The sequence below is a fragment of the Callorhinus ursinus genome, unplaced genomic scaffold (genome assembly GCF_003265705.2).
Source record: "Callorhinus ursinus isolate GAN/ISIS: 27379988/994484 unplaced genomic scaffold, GSC_fseal_2.0 scaffold16, whole genome shotgun sequence".
Classification (NCBI taxonomy): domain Eukaryota; kingdom Metazoa; phylum Chordata; class Mammalia; order Carnivora; family Otariidae; genus Callorhinus; species Callorhinus ursinus.
The window spans coordinates 24,646,105-24,670,652 of NW_027397078.1; the positions used below are offsets into that span (position 1 = coordinate 24,646,105).

At 42.1% G+C, this 24,548-nt stretch overlaps 1 protein-coding gene across 1 annotated transcript in view; it reads right to left on the reverse strand.

The window, feature by feature from the left end:
- Positions 1–8,628: 8,628 nt before the first annotated feature.
- PTCHD1 (patched domain containing 1) overlaps positions 8,629–24,548 on the reverse strand; it is a 51,264-nt gene continuing 35,344 nt past the window's right edge. The window contains exons 2-3 of the mRNA XM_025857351.2: positions 21,887–22,547; positions 8,629–10,283 (exon numbers count right to left, since the gene is read on the reverse strand). Of these exons, the coding sequence (XP_025713136.1) occupies positions 8,629–10,283; positions 21,887–22,547 (2,316 nt within the window). The remainder of the gene's footprint in view (positions 10,284–21,886; positions 22,548–24,548) is intronic.

Below are 24,548 nucleotides of genomic sequence, written 5' to 3' on the forward strand. Positions count from 1 at the left end.
TTTTCATTTGATTCCACCCAAGCAGGTGCTGCCTGTCACAGATCAAAGGTGGTGTGACAGCATGCTTTGTCAAGGTGGGGATGCAACTGTGCTATTTTTCCCAATAGATTTTAATGCTTACCTGTCTCAAAACTGGCCAACCGGAACTATTATGTACTCTAGGAGTTGGATATTCTTTCTTAGTTTAAAAACAGGTTATTACTAGGGGCACCTGGGTGGCTCAGTCAGTTAAGCATCTGCCTTCGGCTCAGGTCATGGTCCCAGAGTCCTGGGATTGAGCCCCGCATCGGGCTCCCTGCTCATCAGGGAGTCTGCTTTTCCCTCTGCCCCTCATCCCACTCTTGTGCTCTCTCTCACACTCTCTTTCAAATAAATAAATAAAATCTTTTAAAAAACAGGTTGTTACTCCCAAAATCACCTACTTGCCCTGTGTGAAGAAACACAACTGGAAAACTGGGAAACATAACATAATGCTGGGGGGTGGCTTTTGGAGAAAAAGATCAGATTACCAAATGCTGTATTAGTGATTAAGCTGATTGACAAGATGTGATCTTATGACTAATCGCCATGGATACAACTTAGAAATTCATTGCAATTTAGCTTAAAACTGTACAAAATAATATGCAATTTCAGGAGCTTCTTTCATCAGTGATAACAATAAGAGAGGGACCACATTTTGCTATTTAAACTATTTTATGTCTAAGATGAGTACCTTTTCTAACATTACTAAATACTTGATAGGGGCTCTCTTCCTTTTAGTCACTCACTAAAATTGGGCTAAAGGAACATTTAACTGTTAGGACTATGTCATTGTTAATAATTATTGGCAGGAGATATCTTTGATGTTAAAAATGTTAAATGCATTGGCTATCTAGACACACTTTTTACAGCTTTGAAACATTTGCACATTCAGAGAAATGAGAGAGATTTGACCAAGGAGTTATTAAACCCAAGCTGTGCAACTTTCCTTGTTTGGACCTGGCATTCAATAATTCTGCTCACTGGCTCTATACTGGAGTGTGAATACACAAGCAGGAGTGGGTGGTTGAACATGGGATCATAGACAATAGAAATAGAACCTGGTGAATGTGTCCTCACCAAGTTACTAAAGAGGAATTATGGGTTGAGAATGCAAAAGAAAATGTGAAGTCCTTTGACTTTATTCAAAAAGTACAGATTCAGGCTCCGTATTTTTGTCTTGCAGAGATTCCTGAACAACTCCACTATTTGCAGCTTATATTTTTAGTCCTTCTGCACAAATCTGATCTGTTTCATCTTCCCAATCACTACTTTTTTCCTTCTACACTCTGTCTAAATTTTAGGAATTCTGCTAGGGTTCCTCTCCCCAACTCCTCTTAATGTCCACTCCCCAAGTGTTTGCGTGTGTGCACGTGCACTGTAAGTTTCTGGTCTTGAATAATTCTTTCTGTTACTTGGGTGACTTTTCTCCCAAACTGGTGTTTCCTATTACCAGGTTTCCCTGGATGGCACCTTCTTTCCTTGAGGTGGGTGAAAGGTACTGGCTTTCCTATCAAACCAAGGATAAATAGAAAATGCCCAGTCCTTCTTAAGAGTGGGAATTGGTAAGATGGGTTGACCACCTGGTATGCCCTTCCTCTTTCCTCTCCAGTCCTTTTCCCCTTGTCTTGATCACAAAGAAAAATTTTAGATAAATTTCCATAACTCCAGACCTTGGGAGTGATCTCTGTGGTTTTGGGTCTCTGCTGTTCTCACCTATGACTTAGGGAATTCCATCAGCAGTTTCCTGCCATAGAACTGATAGCAATTTGTAAATTCCAAGAAACATTCACTTCCCTGGTTTTCTTTTTTTTTAAGTGTACTGTGTGGCTGGTCTCAAACATACTCCTGCACAGGAAACAACTAGAATGGAAAGATAGTATTTTTTATGGTTCCCTGCAGATAGCTGAAGACCTTGGTCTGCCAGACCCCACAGAACCATAGGGCTGGGGCTGCTAAAGCTTTTTAATGTGCCTTAAGATGTGTCAGGTATGTTGTAAAAGGCAGTGTGCATGTGTTATGTGTGTGCATGGATGTATGTGTGTTTATGTGTTGTACATGTATTATGGGTGTGTCAAGTGTACATACACTGTGTGTGTGTGTGTGTGTGTGTGTGTGTGTGTGTATAAAGCAGAGCCAACGGGTCATTACCAGTTTTGACTAGTCATCTATGGTCCTGGGAGGCATCATGGGATCTGACTTGGTGATTCTGGACAGGGGGCAAAGTCAGTTTTGGCAGGATGTTAATTTAAAAAATAAAGATCTGAAAGTCTGAGTTAAACATGTTCAGGGTTCATCCTGGAAATTAAGTACATTGTTTTGCCAAAGAGGATCCTGGGTTTTCCCAGTGATGAGCCTGGAATGGGTAATGGAAATGGGCCAAGTCTTCGCCATTTTGTAGAAAGTAAACAAAGCACTTTATAGATCTCAATGAACAAAGTCTTCTCACTTCACATCAGATGCTACAATATGGAATGAATATTCTTCCATCTCACTAGAAGGCTTCCCTTGTCATGCCTGGGCAGAGTGTCATATAAATGGCACTGTTCAGCTGCCACTGCCTTCTTTGTGCTTCAGGGAAGACCAGGCAGTGATTCCCTGAGCCATGCCATTAAGACAACCCAGGTACATGCCTTTGTGCCTAAAGTTATACTAGAAAAAGCACAACCAACAGGTACAAATAGAGTCATTTCTTTTCCAACTTCCTCCATCAGTGTACACTATATCTAGCTTATGGCTAGGAGTCAAGAAAACTGGGCTTCTATTTGCATATCTGTGTCCAAGACACACCTGTCCTTAAATGTAACCATATGTCCATGGCCGTGATTTCCTATTTGCCTACTACAATTATGATCATGATGAATGGGACACATCCTTTCCCCGTTTGTTGGTGAGTCAGCTGCTGCAAGTGTGTGCATGCATGCCTTGTGTAGACATCTCAGGATAGCCTGGGAACAGCCCTTCCAAGCACATGGTATATTGCTGCCCCACAGCTTGTACCTATATAACTTGGAAGTAGGCTGTTCTGATCCTGGTTCTTTAACAGGACCCTCTTTCATATGTTGGCTTTGTTGGATGCCCTGTGTATGTATGTGTGTGGGGTGTGCTTACTGTAATTTTGAGGCTACATATACTTTGCTGCAACAGTGAGAATGTGGTAGCAACCTGGTATTCTTCCTGCCAAGAAGAGCACAGTGCAGAGGGGTCCTTTCCCCAGTTTTGCCCTGGAGAGTATGTTCAGCTGGTGCTAGGACATAAATGTGCAAAATAAATAAACAGATGAATGAATGAGGAATAAATGAATGGAAGTAGGCACTTGGCTGGGCATGAAGGGACCAATATTTAGAAGCAGTTTTAGTTTCTTGGAGAAAAGGTGGTTGAGGAACTCTTGATTGCCTAGTAGCCAAAATGAGGACACCAGAGTCACACTCCCAGTGAGGTCTTTATTAATTTAGGACAGTGGTTCTTCACCCTTTTTGGGTCACAGACCTCTTTTGGAATCTGATGACAACTATGAACTCTCTTTTTAGGAAAATGCACATATTAAACATATACACACATTTTTGCATATAATTTAATTTTGGGGAGTTCAGAGTCCTGCCCTCCCACCAACTTATTCATGGCCCCCAGGTTAAGACCCCATAATTTAGATACATAGAATTTGGCAGTAAAGTGGCAGAATGGAGAAAGGACTGAGGCTAGGAGACTTGAATTATAGTCCTGTATCTGCTTCTAACTAGCTCTGTGCACGTAACTTCACTTCTCCGGGTTTCAGTTTTCTCACGTGAAAAATGAGGGAGTAAGCTTAATTCTATCCAAAGAGTCAACTGGTGTGAACATTCTGGAGGGAGAAGAGGCTGGTACATTCCACAGGAACAGTATTCCTTCCACCAAGGTTCCTCTGTGGGCTGCCTCCTTGGTATACATTGCTTTCTTTGTACTTTGAAAAAAGCCTTCTTTCCCTTCCAGGTAGGCTCCTCTGAACACTTGTGGTGCTAATTTTAATCTAACTTGAAAATCTGCACAGAGGTCATAGCTCTCTGGTTGCCTCACTTCTTCTTCCTTGTATGGTACCCTACTAGATATCAAAGAGGACTTCAAACAGATCACCTGGGCAGAAGGGGGGCAGGGGGAGGCAAGGCTGGGGAAGACATCATGACACTGCCTATTTGGGTGAACGGATTCTAGCTCATTCAGTTTCCTCTTTGCTTTCTCCTGGACTGGCATGAAACAGAAATAAACAGTTGTAACCACCACGGGGAGGAACTCTGCCATGTGCTGGCTGCAGCCATCCTCAGGTCTTTGCCAGAGAATCCACTAGTACTAATTTATTATTTTCCTCCATGTCACAGCTTTACCATGCTTTTAAAAAGTGGGAACTTTGTCTTCAAATACCTGGTGCTTTTTGTGTAGCACAAACTTAAAACCAAACTACCCAGCAAGAGTGTTCGAATATCTTCAATCAAGTCAGGCATAGTAATTAAATAGCATGTGCCCTTCCCTCCCGACTCTCATCTCCAAGGGCCTATCACTGAATGGTGATCCAGCTGAATTTTGAATGTCCTGAAATGAACAGGAGAACTCATTGCATCTTCATATAGCCCTAATTCTGTGCCCAAATCTGCAAAAAATGTACTTCTCTATAGCTTTACATCATGGGCCCTAGTGCTACTGTGTGGGATAGAGAAATTACAAATAATATCTTGAATTTCTTCTCTACACCAGCCCTTGCCATGAGCGCTTTCTGGATATCATCTCCCTTGCCCCTCACAGTAAATCTGCAACATCACTCAAATGTAGACTCTCCCAGGGCTGGTATATTTTATCTGATCTGTTCACTGCTCTGTCCCCAGTCTCTAGAACAATATCTGGGTGATATTAGGCACTCAGTATGTATTTGCTGAATTTAGAGATAGTTACTGTTATCATTCCCATTTTGCAGATGAGAAAACAGAGTCACAGAGTTCAAACACTACTACAAGCTGCAGGGCTACTTTAATAGGATCCAAAGGAATAAAGCCATTCTGAGGAGGATACCATTTGTGTTCAAGAGGCTCTGCCTCTGCCACACCCCTAGTGTGGCTGCCCCACCCACCTGTTCTTGAGATAGACCCAGCCACGCTCCACTGCGGGGGGCTGGAGGAAAGTGGTGCCGTGGTCCTGGAGTGCCACTTAGAACAACTGGGTGGTGGTTAGTTAAAATAACAGGGTTATTAAGGGCCTCATTTAGAGCAGCATATTGCATAAATAGCCATAGCCATGGAGGATGGCATCTGATTACCTCCTTTCTGAGTGAAAATTGAGGGGGTAAAAATGGTAGGAAAGACGGGAGCAGAACAAGCAAACACAAACAAACACTACAAACCAAACCAAAGCAGAACAAAACCCCCAAACCCAAAATCAAACCAAAACAAAACTTAGGAGCTGGAACAATGAAGAGGGAGCTTCATGAGGGTTAGTCTTATTTTTTTCTGTGGAGAAAATTGTCCTCCTTTTAGCCCGAAGAGCCCTCATGGTACTTGTTGTACCATTGGTATAGGGCTAAACAATAATGCCCTGTTCCGGTATCATTTTCTTTCTTGCAAACCCCAAGTTTCTTGCGAATTTACATTTTCTGCGGAGTTCTGTTCAGTGAAAGAATATCACCCTGACCCTGACTTTTCTTTTTTTCACAATGACTGGCCAAAAACGCCCAAGTGTCACAGTTTTTTAGTTGACCAGGAGAAATATTTTTGATGAATGGAATGTTTTCTTTGGTAAACAAACACCAACTCAAAACCAACCAAATAAGTTTCTTTGGTAAAGTGAACATCAATGTCTTGGTTGGAATTAATTGAAAGATAAAACTTTTGCAAGTGTTTTCTAGGCTTGTTCCTTCCCTCTTTATAACAATTGAAAAAGTAAAACTTCATGAAGTAAAGACTTAAATTTTATGGGAATGTGATTTGGAGTTGCTTCTGAAGTGTCTTCTCCATGGTGGGGCTAAACTGATGCTGTCAGAGCAATAATCATTAACAAGTAAATAATAATGATCTAACAATAAATAATAAATCTTGGCATGCAGAGTCCCCTAGTTAAAAAAAAAAATCATTCCACAGTCAGAATTCCATAAGCCTTGATTTCAAGTGCTGAAAAGGGAAGTTGACAAGGTTGAAAATGCCCTTCATTTAAAAATACAATATTCCAAGGTATACAGAGACTCAATCAAGTTGGAAAACTACTATCTGTCATAAAACAAAGTTCCACAGCAAGTCATTCTGGTTGACCAAATTGAATGATTAAATTCTCAACAAAATCCATTTAATTGGTGTGTGTGTTGTATCAGTGTTGTGGAGTCGCTTTAACCCGAGGTGCTCCACGTGGCCGACACTAAATCAATGGCTGATTTAGAACACACTGTTCAGAAAATGATTTAGCAACATATGATTTAAGAATAAAACCAATCCCCTCTTCAGCTGTGTTTTATAAATAATAGCCTAGTTGCAGGCCCCTTGGAGAGAGAATTGATTGCAGGTCTATTATGCGAACTTGCCCTTTTTCGAGGACTGTACTTGTCCTCAGATTAAAGCTCATTATCTTCTAGTTGAGTGCATAACACGTTGGTATGATCGCTTAGTGTGTCTGCAGGAGAGACTGAACAAGTGTGTAATGCACTAGCTATGTATTGAGAACTGTGTGAACAACAGTACAGGAAATAGAAAGCACAGGTTTGCACTTGGTGCAGTTACATCTGAATCATTTGGGCATTTTTGCTGTTTGGAAAGACAATGGCAAACCTAAATCCCAAACATTACCCAGACATTAAAAAAAAAAGTCTGCCTTGTGGCCAATAAAGTCCTATGTTCTTTCCTTGGAAATGTACTTTGAAGGGAGTAATAGCCCTCTTAAGGGAAAATCTTAAAGTGGCCTGCCCTGTCTTAGGCATGCTAAAATGATGGAAACACTCTAGTGGTGTGACCCTGGCTGAGTCGCTTTATTCTCCTAGGTCTCAGTTTCCTCCTGTGCGGAGGATGGGGGAGTTGCACAGTACATTCGCTAAGGTCCAGAGAGCAAAGGTGCTTTGGGGAAATGCTTACCACTATAGATGTCTGAATAAGCTACACCTCTAAAAGGGAAAAATACTGTAGACATTTGCCTCAAATGTGACCAGGAATTAGCTTCATTTTTATAGACATAAAGAAATGCAGGGGTCTAGGGCAGCATACACAGCCACTTCCAATCAAAGTGTTTCCGTTTAGAGCCTGTAAATACTGCAATCAACAGTATAAACATCTAGGCTCGTTAATGTACAGAAGGGCCATGCAGCGCATTAGACGGGCACCAGCAAAAGTGTTGGGGGTTGGGGGGGTACCAGGAAGATGAAAGTGCAGCCAGCTTAGCAGGAATGTTTGACTGCCATCATTGATAATTGTGTATTTGTGATTACATCTTCCAGTCATTTCCATCTATCTCCACTTCCGTCCTTCATCTCCCTGCGGGCACTTCTACGAAGTTTCTCAGTTTCGGGACTTAACACTCACCAAAGAACTTCCTTTTCTCCTCTGTGTCTCTGAGCAGCCATGTCTCATAGTGAAGGCAGAAAGGCTCTACCAGTTGAAAGCTATGGCAGATAACCATTTCAGTGTTCATTTCTCCTTCCTCAGCTATGCACAGGCAGATGTTGTTTCTGGGCATCCACGCAAAAACTGCATGTAGGGTCAAACCACAAACAGCTGTACCAGCTGGCTGTATTTTTTGTTAAAATGGAGACACTGCCTCTGGGTTCAAGTTGACACCAGCTTTTCCTCAATCCTGCCAGGTATTTGGGTTTGGCTCTGCAGTTTGGGGTACTCAGAGCCTCCTGCCAAGAGCTGTAACTAATAAAGCAGATCCGTTTGGTGACAAGCAACAAGATATTCCAAAATAGAATTGCTACAACTCTGCAGTGCTGGGGCTGTCATTGGTTTAAAGGTGTATTCACCAAATCATACAAATGCTCAAAGTATACTGATGGGGGGCTATGATGGATTCATTCTAAATTCACCTGGGTGAATTTAGGGATCACTCAATTTCATTCCACAGGTGATGGCCACTCTACCATGGGTCACTTCCAAGGCTGTGGCTTGCCTTTCCTGGCCAGAATTTTTGAAAGCATCTCCTTGGGGTGCTGGGGAGCTAGATGAGACAGCTAAGATCTCAAACCACAGACTCTGCCTGGAGCTACTGCTCTGCAGAAGTTCTGGAAGCTTTATTGTTTGAACAATGCTTAAAGCTATTTCTGCCTTGGCAGCTGACCTTTCAATCAGTAGGTTTTTGTCACAATATCAGCAACATCTGCAGTGTGAATAAAATAGGATTCTGCTTGCTAATAAGCTTTCTTCTATTTGATCTTAGTTTAAGAGACGTGTGTGTGTGTGTGTGTGTGTGTGTGTGTGTGTGTGTGTAAATTATTTCTGGTAGCAATCCTTTTGTTTTAAAGACTGAAAATATGCAATGCCCATTTCCCCCCTTGTCATTTACTTTGGCAATGTCTGTATCTTAAAAAAGAAAGAACAACTTTGAATTTGTTTCATTAACATAATCTCTTTGCTCTCAATAAGACCTAGGGTGAAAATATACAAGCAGACTCTATCACACTGTTGTAATTTGGTCAACCACTCGGGTACTGTCAATATCCACCATTTCCACACATTCAATTTCCTCCCGGTTTTCAGGATTTTTCTTCTCTTTCCTTTTTTTCTTAGAGGGTGGCAGGAAAGTCAGTATCACAGGTAAAATGGCAAAGCAGTGAAAGAAGGTGACAAATGCTATTAAAAACAAGCACCTGAACAGTGTACAGGTCAGATTTGAAGGCACAGCTGCGAGAGGAATCAGACCAACGATATAGCAGAGGTAGCTCTGTAAAATAGCTACCCCGTGCACTTCCAGGGCATTCTTTACCCATTTAGTTCTTGTGAAATCCTTGCCCAGAACGAATGTGGATAACAGTGGAGCACAATTGTCAATTGTGTAGTTAATTCCATAAATTAAGCATAGCACAGAGATGCAGTCCAGTTCTACTTTCCATAATGTCATGAAACCTATAACTCCAAACTCCACGGACACAACCGTTAGAGTGAGCCATACATTAATCAGAGAATCTGCAACCAGAAATGCCGAGAAGAAGAGCAGGAACAAAGCACTAATGCAGGAGTTGTGCAGGGGGGCTCCCAGAGAGGAGGCATATCGATCCATATACACGAAGGATGGGTTGAAGACAATGAACTTCACCTTGGAGGTGACAGAAAGTCTCCTGAGGGTCTCCAGGAGATCATAGAGTTCTTCTCTGTTAGTTTCCATGGTCTTGGCCACCAGAAACATTCTGGAGGCCACTACATCAACCTCATCATTGTACTTTTTAGAGAAGATGATGTCCTCTTGAAAATGTGAAAACTGGGGAGCTTTCAGGAAGGAATTCCTCAACATGTCTGTGAAGTTTTTCTTAGGTAAGCCAGTAGACACATTGAGTTTCCGAAGGTAATTTAAATAGCTCTCAAACCAGGATATCCGCACGAACCCCTTGGTGTATTCTAGCACATCTTCTTGGACACTAGTGTTCCAGTATTCTATGGACTCGTATATATAAAACCCAATCACCGGACTGTAGTTACTAAAGTACTTTTGCTGGGCAGTAGTGTACTCAATGGTTTGCGTCGCAGTTGCTACGATGTTACTAAGGTCTGACCCTTCACTGACCTGCAGATAGCCCATTAAGGCAAAGGAAATATAAATAAGGTAAAAGAGAACTACAAAAGGCTTGACATAGGTGTTGGTTATCCAGTCACAGTAATAGCGTTTGAGGAAACATACCAATAGGTGACTCTCGTAAGTGTTCGCTTCCTCGCCGTCGGTTGTGTCCTCACTGAATCTGGCTGTCAGGAGAAACCTGTACCATGCCGGCTTCTCCTGCAATGCCTCGGGCTTTGGGACTTTTCTACAGAAGATACTATGCTGGTAATTGTTTTCTATGTAGCCAGTGAATACCAGGCTGGAACCATAAAACGAGAGTACATAGAGGTAGTTGAAGAAGATTGCAATACAGGAATTGCAGCAGAAAATCCTGGCTGCCTCAATGTTCGTGAAAGGGCTGGCCCCTATGCCAAAGGTGACCAGGTACATGGCAGTGGTGAGAGAAAAGGAGAGCATGGAGTCTGCATAGACTGCTGCAGTTCTCTCTTTAACATGTTGGTCTTCTCTAGTTTTCCTCCAGGAGGATAACATTTCAAAAGTCCCATATAATCCATGACCTGAGGGGGCAGAAAAAGACCAGATCAAAAATTTGAAAGGAGTAACCTCTTGAAAGAGAGGAACTAACTTGGTCATGGGCAACTACTGGGTCAAGGGAAATACAACCAGCCTTGGTGGTGACAGTTTGTAAATGCCAAGAATTTCTCCTGTGGGAGAGAGCCCTGTATTTTAGTGAATCCTAAATGGTAATGGCAAGTGAAAGAGAAGATCAAGGGGCTAAGATCTTCATGCTCCCTTCTGGCTTAAGAATGCGGGGTGGACTTTTGCCTATGGAAGCCGAGTAGACTGGCGTCTGTCCCTTGGGGATTATATACAGCGAGAGGTTAGGGCTGTGGATGCAGCTTGCAGAGTTTGTGTTTCCCCTGGTTGGTGGAACACTCCAGAGAAGGTTCCTGGCCACTCACCGCTTGGCTTGTCATCCCCACAAGTCTGGCTGGAAGTCAGCACAGAGGAAGGTAGTGGGCAGAGGGTTCTGAGTTAATGTCTCATCATCTCCTCTAAAGTTTGGCCAAGTGGAAGGCTTTAGGGAGAAGGAGGCACTGTATTTAATTTGAGTCTTGACGGGAACCTAAATCACAGCCTCTTCCCCATGCCCCCCGCCCCCACCAAGTATCAGTCCAGGGAGCAAGAAATCTGAGACATAGAGGGAAGCACAATAAGTAGCACTGAGTTTGAGTGAATAGGAAATGTGGAAGATGGAACACGATTCACACAAACTCTCCCTGCAACTGATAAAAAAATCAAAATTCCACTTGTAGGTGTATAGCTTGCATTTTGTCTTCAGGGATCTGTTTGACCAATTTTGCTTGTTCGTAGATGATGTATCAAGCAGGGGCTGACTCTGCTGGCTTCTCTGCACTATTTGGCAATGGCGTCTGACGAGGAGAGCCAGATCAATAACCTTTTTCCTTAACTACTTAGTGCCTTGGCCTCCTTGGTTAGTATTCCAGAAGCACTGGAATAGCAGAGGTACGCTAAGTGCCCATGTTTTCACTCCATTCTAGTGCTTGAGGCTGGATCTAGCTAGACTTCCCCCACCTCTCCTGCTTGGAGGCAGACACTCTGCCTGGCTCTCCTGGGTTTCCAGGCCACTGTGACATTGAAAAGCCCACTGGAAGTGACCTGTTGTGGCTTTCAGTAACCCCTATCTTGGCACTGGGATCAGCAGATCTAATTTTCTCCTTCTATGCCTTGGCATATTCAATCCCATTATTGAGGATAATAAAATCTCTACCCGGTGGTACAATAGTCTTGTTTTTAAAAAGGAATTAAAAATCTCTGGCCAAGCGTAATGCTGAGTGAAGTGAGTCACTGTTATTTTGTGTGTACAATAACTGGGTGAACATCTTCCCTTGTGCCCAGGCTGGTATTTATATCCTTATTGTGAAGTCTTGCTCAGTCTCAAACCTGAATGCCCATTCCATAGTCGTGATATAGACCTGTTTCCTCAGAAGGATTTGGCATTTATCTTAATTTACTGAGCATCGTTCTGCAGCCACTTGAGAGGGCAGGTAGAGACTGTCAATTAGATAACTAGCACTGTGACCCCTACTAAATTGGAGGCACCTAAACTCCCCAGACCTGAAGTCAAAAGTGCACTCATTGACTGGCATCTGCTTAATTATGTTTTAGAAAGTTAACATCTAGTCTCAGAACGGAAGACTATTTGTTAAGTTTGTTTCCACATTGTTCTCAGGAAGGATTGACAGACCTTTTATTAAAAGTAACCAATTCCAGGACAATGAGCATAAAAGGAGGATTAATATCTCCAAGGTGTCTGCACCCTGGGCAAACAATACTGACCATTTCATCTGGGGCCAAGTAGACTAAATTCTCTTGGATAAAACACACTAAAGTTTCCCTGAAAATGGCAAATGAAGATTTTTTTAATAGTATTTACATGCTAGAAACAAGAAAAATGTTTTAAAACAGGGCTTTAGTACTGAGTCATTAAATATGGTAAGAACATAAGAAGGCATACAGCAGGATTAGAATTAGTCGTGCAGTGCATTAGAGGGGCACCAGAAAAGGTGTTGGGGGCTGGGTGGGATGTTATACGACATTATCTGACCCTGACTCTTGTTGGAAAATACCCTAAGAATCCATTTCTTACCATGCTGTTGAGTAGTCTTAGAGGCTAAGTGATGAAAAGAATTGGAATTAACAGAGCTATTAGGTGAAGAGAGTGAGGCTTGAGGGTCCAGAATGAAAATAATCAAACTCAAGGAAAGATGGAAATAGGCTTTGAGCTTATCTCCTGAGTTCTGTTGCTGCATCTTAAATGCCTTGTCCTTCTACAGTTTGATCATTTTTACTGAGTCCTGACTCTCTTTGCTTATGCTCTTGGTTCTGGGGGCAGCTCCAGAGAGAATTTTTATTTCATTCTTAGGGGCTGTTGGAAACTACGCCTTTCCTTCTCTCCTCTCCCTACAGGGGTGTACATGTGGACATTCGTAGAGGCAAGAAGAGGAGGCCCCAAGAAAGAATACATTCTACCAGATCATTTAGAATTTGTTGCTAGTCATTGTTGGTCTTGCCTCCAAAGGCCCCCACTATCCTTCCTGATATAAGGCCAAATTCTTGTTTCTCAAGCCACACCTTTCTGGCAGATAGATGCCTATACCCTAAATTCCAAACTGGAGGTGTGCAGTGTCTTTGAAGAGCTCTTTGGATTTCAGGGACAACTGCGGACACCATAACTGGGCCTCCTTCCTGCAGTTCAGTCAGTCAAGAGAAGGACGAGTGCCAACAGAGCTGGAGGTGCCTCCTGGGGATTAACAGCCTGGGGCGCCTCACTGCAGCTAGACCTGATTCACAGCTGGGTAATTATGTTGAAGAGGTCAGTCTGTTACCCTAAAGGAAAGCTGAACGACGGGGTCTCTGTTTCCTGGCCTGGACTCAAGGGGAGTCATATTCTGGGAGTCCTAGGACATGACGAATACCCTGCCTGCTCCCACAACTCCCCAGAATGCCTACTCTGCCCATAATTATAGCCAAATTACCTTTGGTTTTGGCCTTCGAGGGTGTTCTTATAAATGCAGACCCCTCCGGGACAGTGGTGTACTGAAGCAGCTTCCCTTCAGTCTGGGGGTGGGGGGTGGGACAGAGGCTGGAGATGGGGAGGCAGTGAAGAGGAAATTATAGGTAGGTGGATTTCACAGAGACTAAATCCTTTGCAGTTTTTCCTTCAGCCAGCCCTGGCCTTATCTCTTGTAGCCACTTCAGAAATGGGCCAGTGAAATCAAGAAAAGGCAGGGGAGAAAGGTTTTGGTAGGTTCCGTTCCTCTCCACTTTCCTCTCTTAGCAGGTACCTCCCTTCTTTAGTGTCACCATCATCCATCACCTCTTAGCTTTGGGGCTGAGGTCCAGTAAGCAGGACTCTGAGGCCAATCTCACAGATGTAGGCAAACAGATACTGCATGTGGATGGAAGATACTTTTCAGAGGTTTGGCTATCATTTCCCCTATTTTTAAAAGATGCTTTAAAAGCAAAAATATTGCTGTCTTCTTTGCACTTCAGTTTTTAAATTTTTCTCTACGAAGTCGGAACTCCGTAAGCCTCTCTATTAAATCTGACCAAGGGGCGTATGTCATTGGCGCAAAGCATTATTTCAGCAAGGGACCATTATCCATCTCCAATGTTGCAAGACTGTTCACGAGCACTCCCTCGTAGCAGCACTCACATAGGGAGCTACCCAAACCTGAAGTTCCAAACAGACTTAGCCTTTGGTGACCAGAGGCCCTGTGGTGGTTATAGGAGCCAGGGCTCCACATCCCAATGGCAGGTCCATAGCTCAAGACCCGGAAGTAAAGACTATCCTGAGCACGCCAGGAACTGATCAATATCCCACAGCTTCCCTGTCTTACAGTTAAAGTGTTCAAGGCTGAAGAGTTGCCAAAGGGAACTGTTAAACACCACATATTGATTCTATCAAATTCTTAAGATAAAGAAGCTTTTAAAGTATTCACTTGTCTTTTAAAAGCACATGCAAGATGTTTGTTTCTATTTTGGCACACTGCGTGTCTGTATAGTTCCATGGGTGTCAGTATGTGTCAGGACACATGTACAGGCCCAAGTTCTAATTAATCATGAGTGAACACTTTGAAGCGGTGGGGGCTTTTAGCCAGGTCCTGGGATAAGGACTGTAGAGCTCTTCACCAATGTTCAGATACAGTTTGTACCAGGAGTGCAATTAATGTTTTATTAGCAGTAGACTTTGGGACTGTCATTTAGTAAAATCAGATACTAGAGAATTTAGGCTAATAGTTTTCCTTCTTTTCCAAGTGATTTTATATCTGTATGTGCACATGAATTTCAGGCTTTGGAGCCATGAAGAGAAAAAGCAACACAAGTGATAAATAACACTAATGGTAGAAAAACCTCAACTGGCTATCCTCCAGTCACTTAGGGTGAGGCTCAGGAACACTCACAGATTAAATCTCATCCTCACCCAGACCCTTTTCTGGGGCCTGACCAAAGCCTTCAGGGTTGTTTATAATCCACTAAGGCAGGAATCCACCAACGAATAGTTGAGAGTTAACCCAACTTTTCCCAGTAGATGTGCTTCTGGAAAGCTGTTCATGAAATGAATCATATTTTCAATGTATTTAATGGTTTTGCTATCAGAGGCAGTCTGGGTGATTTGTTTATTTTTTTGGTCAATGAATAATCACAAGCAAATTGATCTATTTTGTGCATCTGGATTCTGTAAGGCAGATTTTTCTCCAGGCCCATATTCTCCTGCCTTCCCCAACACACAGTGACATAGCACAGAGGCTGATGCCTTTGGGCACTACTCACATTTTCATCCTTTCCATACTAGCAGGATTTCCTCATCTGGAGTTCCAGAACACAAGGAGTAGCTGAGAAGATGAGGAGGTGAAAAGGGATGGCTTGCTAATGGATGATCTTTTAGTTTCAGTGCAAAAACATTTAATATCAGGAGACAATGAAGCCATTTATAGAATGCCTGGGCAGTGCCAAATTTCTTATGTGGAAATAAAATTACTGCATTCTTCTAGAAGATCCATAGTATAATGAATGCATGAGCAAAATCTGCTAAAACATATTTTACTCTTAGATGAGCTTCACTAAGTAGCTCATGTTCTTAAAATGCTTTACTTTCAGTGACATCCCCATAATTCATGATTTTTGGTTTTTTTGGGAAGAAATTTGAAGTGTATGAATGTCTGGGTTGAGTAACATCTATTTTCAGGGAGAAGTTCATTAATTGGGTTACATTTACACTTTGCTAGTTATAAACATTTATTTTCTATGCTGAATTGTTTGGTTTATCACAGCCTGTTTTGTGTCACAGTTAAGAGTGAGAGTAAAGGAAGGTGTACTCTGCTTAATTTAAGAAGGATGCACACATCAGGGCAAATACACACATCTTATGGTTTCTACCAGAGACTTGTCACAGTTTGGCAATTCTAATCATAGCATTGGATTTTAATCTGAGAAATGCTTTTCCCTCATCAGAGAGCTGCAAATAAGAGTCCAAGAAATGAATATGCTAATAGCTCTTCCTTGTTGAAAGAAAGGTATTTAGATACTGAGTGTGTGTGGGCACTATATAAAATCAGTGTCTGTAAATGGGGCCCACAGTATATGCTGTGGTCACTATGCAATATCTTTACATATAAGAGACATATGTAATATATAAATATATACATATATGTCATATCCTATTCAGACATATTTTATATATTTACATATAAAATGTGTGAATATATACTACATAATAGGGAAATATATAGTATTTATACTCAAATATGCAAACAATATATGTTACATAATGTTATAAACACATGAAATACATATATATGTACATGAACTTATTGCATAATACATATTACATATATACCATGCGCACGCGCGCACACACACACACACACACACACACAATGAATAGTAGGCCGATTTGAAAGTTATTTTACTGGTAAGGAAGAGAAATGCGAGTGCTACTACACTATCAGTGCAGAGGAGAGGCTAGAATCCCTCTCTTAGGTTCCATCTGCATTTTGGTTCTTGGCTGCTGAAGTAGCTTAGGTGAAATGCAGGATTTCCTTGAGGATGACTGTATATCTGCTTGCATTGTGAGCTCCTATAGACCCATCTGGTCATTACTACCTGGTCCCAGCAGTGACTTTCTCAGATGCTGGTCCAAATGCAACACCAAACTAGGTATTTTTCTTCATGGTCTATTTTTACCAGCTCAGTGTCCTGACGTTGCCTCTTGCTGCCTGACCTTTGTAACATCTGCTGGTCCACCAGTCCCTAGACTAGGTGGGGCTAGACCACCCAGAGTATACCCGGAGGTCAGGGTCAAGGAGGAAGTGTCACTGCATTTCCTCTGCCTTACTGAGCTCCGCATGGACCTGCCCCCTCAGTCCTATTCTTGTCCTCCTTTATGGTTAAGAATAGAACAATAAAACACGTTTTGCTCCATCTCCCCAGACCTATTTCTCCCCACCCACCCCGTACTGGAATATGATTGGTGGAGCATAATAAAAGGGTGAAAACTACCCACAAAACTAGATTGCACAATCTCCTTGTAAATCAGTCCCCAAATGACCGTCAGACATTACAAAAAAGATATCCAGGGAAAAAACTTTGAAAATATTGTATGGAATTACTGTCTTATTTTAAATCAGATGTAAACAAAACTGAGAACAATAAAACCCTTATCAACCATGGTTTTTTTCTCCAGAAATTACCGAACCAATTAGTGATTTATATCCAAGCAGAGTATTTCCACAGCATTCTGCTCCATTATGTAGACTGTCATATTGTTGCAAATAACGGACTTGTACAATAACATATTAGGTTGACCCATAAGAAATTACTGCTTTGTAGTTCAAAAAGGGCTAGATATTGGTACTAATTTTGTAGGTCAAAAATAGTTGAATATTGGCAATTTCTTATGGTTTGAACTTTATTATTATCTGGCTGATTTCCCTGCCCTATGTGTCTCATAATTTTAGAAATATGCCAGAATGGGGTGCCTGGCTGGCTCAGCCAGTAGAGCATGTGACTCTTGAATTTGGGGGTCCTGAGTTTTGAGCCCCACAATGGGCATAGGGATTACTTAAAAAAAAAAAAAAGAAATATACCAGCTCAACCTGAAAACAAAACCTTTCAGGTTTGCTTGAGTTTAGAACAAAAATAAGAGTTCTGATTTCTCAGAACTAAATTTCCTGCACAAGAACTTTCACCTCTTCAAAGCCTGAGCTCCATATTCTGCATTATATTCCAGGTGGCATCAAATGAGAACAAATTCTTGGAAAACTGAACCTGATCTTCTGGTTTCTGGTAAATACAGATAATCTTAGAATATACCTGAAAGGTACCAAATGCCCCTGCTATTATTCTCCTAGCACTTAATTACATCCTTTCTTCCTTTCCCATCCTTGAATTTGAGTGGTCTGGCTTGATAATTCAGAAGGAAGAGGGTACCCTGGATGTGGTATTTGACCCTCTCAAAAGTCCCAAACATTTGAAAGGGCTGTAAATCCCCAGTAGCTCACTGTGATCGTATAGTGGTTAGCACTCTGTGTTGTGAAAGGGCTTGAAGAATATTTTTCTTGAAGAATATTTTTTCGTCTCATCCGATCTCCATGGCTCTTTTATCTTGATAAATGCAAAGCAACCCTTATAAATTAGATTACCACTTACAAACTAATATCGAAACTCTTTCACCACAACTTCGGTTCTCCCCTTTCAGCTGGTCAGAATGTACATGAAGCCACAAACCTTCCAGATGAAAAAGGAAGAACTCTTCCTTCTGTTCCCTTCTATATTCTTCAACATTCCATTCCCTTCCTGATTTGTGTCTGACCAGGAATGCTGTGGAAATAGTAAGCCTCTAAGGAGAGCTTGCATGCACAAAATCTTTGCCAATTTCTTAAATCATAGCCAACTGGAGGACAATGGTGTAAATCCTCATCCTTTAAAGGAAGTTCCATAATGGATTAAAATGATGAGTGTCCTGTGTTTACAAATGGCAGTTCAAGTACTTCAGTACCTGATATTAATACAGTTTGGAAAAAAAGGATAGTACTTTATGCATAACGGGATGATAGAAGCTCTTCTCCAAGTTTATAGTAACTAAAAAATGTCAATGGGCATTTATAATGCGGTAGACCTTTAAGGATTTCAGCTCTAAATAAACTGATCTGACTCATATGGACGGGGTTTTGGCAGAAGTGGGATTGTCTAATATGCATGACACTGATTAAAAACATTCTAAATCATGATGTATCTATGCTTACATCATTGCCAAAATGATTCATCTGTGTAGGATATATTCTTATTGCCAGAGATGTCACGTATCGTCTTGGCTAGAAACACATAGTCACATCCCATTATGGCGTACTCTCAGAGTTTTTCCAAATTCTTTCCTATTCTGGAATTTTGTCAGGTTAATACTGCTTGACACACGTGGTCTTAAAATTTTCCATTCTAAATCTACTGCCATTTTGGCATTTGGCTGGATCTGGCCTTATGTGACCGGCATCACACTGAGAATGTTTAGTTTGCTGAATTTTAAATATAATGTTTATCACATTATGGACCTGTTGTTGGCCAAGGAAATCTCTGTATTAGAGCCTTTTTTCTGAGATACTTTTCCTTTTAAATGAGGCCATATAGTTTTAAATTTTTATTTGATATTGTATTTATATAACATGGAAAATCAAGACATTTTGCTTAAATCTTAGTTTAGGCATAGCCATTTTATGTCATAGACAAATTTTAAAACTGGACAGTTTATTGACTCATAGTGCAAAACCCTTAGCACTGCATTTCTTCTTTGTCGTTTGAAATATTTATTGGTATTTTGGGACTGGTCATCAAAAATCCAGAATTAAACGTGGGCCCTAAACGCAACATTTATGAACATGCTCTTGCCTATATTTCATTTTATAATCAAATTCTGAGAACAAAGAGTTTATTTGTGAAACACAGAAGGGTGACCATCCTAAATCCAGGCACTGTTGGCTTTCTGAGCATAGTAAGCACCCATTACATGGTGCAAAGTATTTATTGCAGATGGGCCCTAGCTACTAAAATGCATAGCTTCCTTTCATGTTGTGACTAAGTAATAGATCTCTTTGGGCTAAAATGTGCAGAAAGTTTGCATACTGATTGTCAGCAGGGAAAACTGCCATCAAATCAATGCATATAACTTTCCTCACAAATTGCAAACAAGGGAGTATTGGGTACCTGCGGCACTTGGTCTCTTTCACCATGAACGCCAGATTTTTCTGAATTGAACTTTGACGTCAAGTTCAGTGATCCTCGGTGTCTGGGGAGTTGCGGCGCTACTATTTCTGGATTTGTTTTCTAAAGCAAATTCTCGGCTAACATCGTCCAATCTCTTACATCCTTCCTTGCACCAGTCCTAGCTGGTATATTCCTTTTTGTGCTGACTTTGATTTACGATGTTTAAAACTTCTTTAGGAAGTACAAAAAGAAGTTTTAAGAAATCTTAAATATCATAACTTAGTTTACTTAATAATATTAATTTAGAGAAGTTTCGAATGTTCTATTTCATTTTATTTGGTGAAATTGATTTTTTTGTGAGGTTAATGTTAAGAAGTTTTGACTATTGCTATGTTGTTTTACTTGAAAATAATTTGAAGAAGCTCTAAATATTGAAGTTTTATTTTACTTAACACAGTTAGTTTTTAGGAAGTTTTAAATACTGTATCATACTTGGGGCTCACTGGTCACAACTTGGGAGTGTCATCAAACCTGGGCCAATAGTCCTTTTTCTAGATTTGACATTCTTTCTTCTTGATCTTAAAAACCCACTGCCTCCCTTCAGTCCCCCACTCCTTCCTTATTCCTGTTTTTTCTTCCTCCCGCAAAAACAGTCACAACAAAAACCACTGCATTTTTAAAATGAAAAGCTAAAAAATAAAACCCAAGCATGGGACTAATCATGGGCAAAACATCTTCATTTAAAGAAACCTTGACTCAAGCCTCCATGGAAGCTACTACCCAGTTGCACTGAGTCTTCAAGGAACTGCCGTGGAGCCCACCATCAGTGCACATCGTCTTGGGGTTCAGGAGGCTTCTTATGCTTCCTTCTTAAGGGACTGACTTCAGGAGGAAGTATGGCAGCCCCCTTCTCTGTTGTGTTTGGCGGCGATGAGCAAAGTTACCTGGTGAATGTAGGACTTGCTCCATCTCCACAGCGCCCCCTTTCCCAGGAGCTACCATATATGTTTTTATTGCCCAGGTCTGCATTCCCACAGGCCTCAGAGCCTGGAGGGCAGCATGTCATTCTGCGACCTTGCAGCCCTGCCACTCTGCTTATCATTTAACTGAAAGGCAGCTGAGATCTGAGTATATTCTTTTCTTTCTTTCTGCTACCCCTAAACAGGGCATTAGGCATTCTAATGAACTCAACCATAGTTCTTATCTCATTCAATGAAAAATACAACTTCATTTGTCATGTCAGTATCTGATTCCAAATGACATTTTAATTTTGCTAAAGGAATTGATGAGAAGTGGCCACAGAAAAGGGACAAGCGAGCCCCTGGAACCCTTGGCCCACAGGAAGCCTGCCATCAGGCTTGCTGGGTATGCCATCTTCAATACCAGATGAACAGAGCAACTGACACTGTATTATAACCACACTGGCTTTGTTTTCACCGTTATCTCTAACAGGAAATTCTTGCAGCCCCTAAGAGAGAATACACTGGGATTCTCACACCGTCATTTTAAAACATTCCCCTGAGTTTATAGCAAGGACAGGAAAAAAGATACCTTCTTATTTATTTCTCACTTGTTGCTTTCAAAGTTTTTGTACATTTATCATGTCCCTTTTTTGTGATATTCACATCCATTCCATCCATAGGGTGGGGAAATGGAGGGTAGCAGACCCTGTCAGTGCCCAACCTGTGTGCCCTCCTAGTCACTATTCTGGAGCTCAGGGAAGGCTTCTCACGACAAACACCATCCACCTGGGGGATTTTTGCAGCTGCAGGAATGTGTTCAGTCTTCCCCGGGGAGAGCCGTCAATGACTCATACACAGGGTTTCTGGGTACATGGCCCAGCTTGCAGCTTCCTCACCCCTCAAGGAGGACCTCTCTGAGGTGTGTTCTGTTAAGTCTCCCAAAGGTCCCCAGTGGGATTGAGCCACCAGAGCCTAAAGCAGTAACCTGCCCATTAACATAGCCTGAATTGTCTTCCTTCCCTGACTCACATTCTCACTCCCACGCAGGGGCTTCCTGGGCTCACCTCCTAAATTAACGACTTACATCTAAATCCTTGTCTCAGGGTCTGCTTCAGGGGAAGCCCCACCTAAGACACTGGGGAACCAGAGAAGATTAATATGTGCTAAATGCCACACCACTCCTTACTGGAGAACCAGGGCTGGGACCCAGGGCTTGGGACTTAGGGCATATTTACCAAGTGAGGTTGCCCCTTGCCAATGGCCAGCACATTATAGAATTGGTCCCAGGACTTTTGGGCAAAAAGAAGACATGATAGACAAAACAAAGTCGTGAGATGGCTACTCCTTGCCTTTTAGGGAACCAGTCACCACCAGCAGCAGGAGGAAATAAAAACAAAACGAAGGGCAGTAATTACCTAGCATGACGAAAGGGACTCCCAGGAAGGTGGAATTGTATTTCCCACCAGTAAGATTGATGATTCCGGCCGCGGTGAGAGTGGCCAGGGTTATGGTCACCAACCCGAGCAGGCCCAGCCAGGGTTTGCTGCGGACGCAGTCCTGCATTGAGCAGCACAGGATGGCCATGGTGACCACCAGGATCAGGCTGGTGACCAGGTAACGTTCCGATACACGGCTGGTCTTCTGGAAATCTTCCCTCAGTGAGGAGGACGTGTAAGGGTACATTTTGACTTTGCTATTGGATTTCTGGAACAGTCGGACAGTGTCGCAGAAGCTGGACTCCCACCTCTCAGCCACCATGTCATTGAGACTGTTGATTGACTGCAGGTAGTAGGTGAGCTGGACGGCCTCTGCGGATTTTACCCGGTCCTTGCTGTGCACAGTGACGCCTCCAAGCTGGTGTCCGTTGTACACTGCCCTCCCATCCTTTAAGTGAGTGATCGGGTATGTGATAGCAAAATTGGTCCGGTTGGTGGCCCGAGCATTCTTTAGCTCCTCCAGAACATGCACTATGTCATCCACGATGCAAGTCTTATCATTATTCAGGATACATATGTGGGCGAATGTGTAATTAAAACCAGGTCTTGGAACCTGGATCCTGGTCACAGCAGCATGCAACTATGGGAGAAAAAAAATGAAAGTCAATTTATTATTAAAAATAAGACATCAATGCATGATATTAGCTCTGTGGATTCAAATATCTCTATTTGGGGTGGTGGAGTCACTTGGGTCATCTCCAAGTTGAAGAGTTCAAATGAAATGTTATAACCTTATGATAGAAATAGGTAGTAAGGATGCAAAACCAGCATCAGCACAACTTGGGAACTTGTCAGAGATGAAAACTGTCAGACTCTACCTCAGACCTGGTAAATCAGAAATCTCTGGGGTGGGGCCCGGGAATCTGGGTTTTCACAAGCTCTCCAGAGGATTCTGATAAAGGTACAGTTTGAGAAGAGCTGGGTCAAAGCACCAGCATTATTTCCACATGTTCTCTTCTTTATTTGTGACTCAGTTGGTCTATAAATGTCTGAAAATCTCACATACGACCACCGTCTTGAAGATGTAATGTACCAGGTGAACTAAGGTACGACTTCTTGTGGAAGCCCATCCTCTGCTGCCAATTTCTAGGGCCCCTAAATGACTTCCCCATCCAATTCAGTCACTTGGTGCCATAAAAGAAGAGGCTCACCTTGAGGGACCTCATATTCTCTGGCTTTCCTTGTCTGCTTATATGGGAGGGGAGACGTAACTGCAAGAGTCTGGCTGGGCTATATGGCGGTCACGCTAAAGGAGCACAGTGGGATTTATTCTATACACCTCACCCCAAGTCAGATTCGCCATGTTCAGGCTCCATACACCTGTGATCAAAGCGGACACTAGGAATACAAGCGCTCATTTAACAACTCCTACCATATGCCAGGCACAATTCTAGGCCTTTTATGCAGATTAACCCATTTCACCCTTACAAGAAACTACGATGTGGGTACAAGTACTAGGCTCATTTTACAGATGAGGAAACAGACGGTTGCTTGCCCAAGGTCGCACACATTGTAAGAGAAAGAGAGAGCTAGGCTATCCCAGGCAGCCTGGCTCCAACACCTGTGCTCCTAACCCCTGACCACAGACCTCTAGGCTAACAATGCCGGGAGTTGAGTCAAAGTTCTTGCTAGCAACTAATGGTTAAATTGGGGCTTGCCCTGCCCAAGTGCTAAGGTGGCCTAAAAAATCACAATTGCTCAAGTTCAGATATGTAGGAGTATATGTACTCTACAGTCTAAGGTGAGAAAATAAGCCCTTTTCTCTGTAAAATGAGTCCAGTCTGCAACATGAGGCCAGCGGTAGACATGTAATTGAGTGTTCAGTAAATGAGTGTGCCTGTGCCTCCCACTGAGTGGGCTCTCGCAGGAGCAGAGATAGCCACTGTGTATCTAATGAATGAAGAAAAACATTTCATATGCAAAGGGAAGGAAGTTTAACATCCAGTTCTACACCGTGACTGTGCCATTATAACTCATAACCTTCTGAGCGTCTCCATGACCCTGATATATTTTCTCTTACATCTGCTCTAGATGGATTATTTGTGAAGACATTTTGCTGTGCATGTGCCAGGGTGAGTGGGATATTTATTATGCTTTTTGAAAATGTCGGAGGGGTACCAGCTGGCAAAGTCCTTTAGTTAGCATAGAGCATGAGTTGTTAATCCTAATTCTCAGCCTACCCTCCCCCACATCTCCTCATGGGCACCAACCGTCAGGTTCAGGAAACACTTCACCATATTATGTTTGGCTGAAATAATTTTGAGTTCTTTCCTTCACACACACACACACACACACACACACACACACACACACACACTCTTGATCTCCCAGAGATACCGAAGAGATTATTTTCACAAAACTCTTACCATCTGCTTAATTTTTGCTTTGGTGCTTTGGGATTAATGATGAACAAAATGTCTTCAATGATTTTAAACTCTGTGTCTTTTTATCCATTCTTCTCTAAGTATGGCCCAGTGAATTTTGATTAAAAGAACTTCTAACTACAAAAAAAAAATCCCAAATATAAAGTTATTTTAGGGGAGAGAAGAAACGAGAGGAATTTAAAGACAAGAGAGAGTTT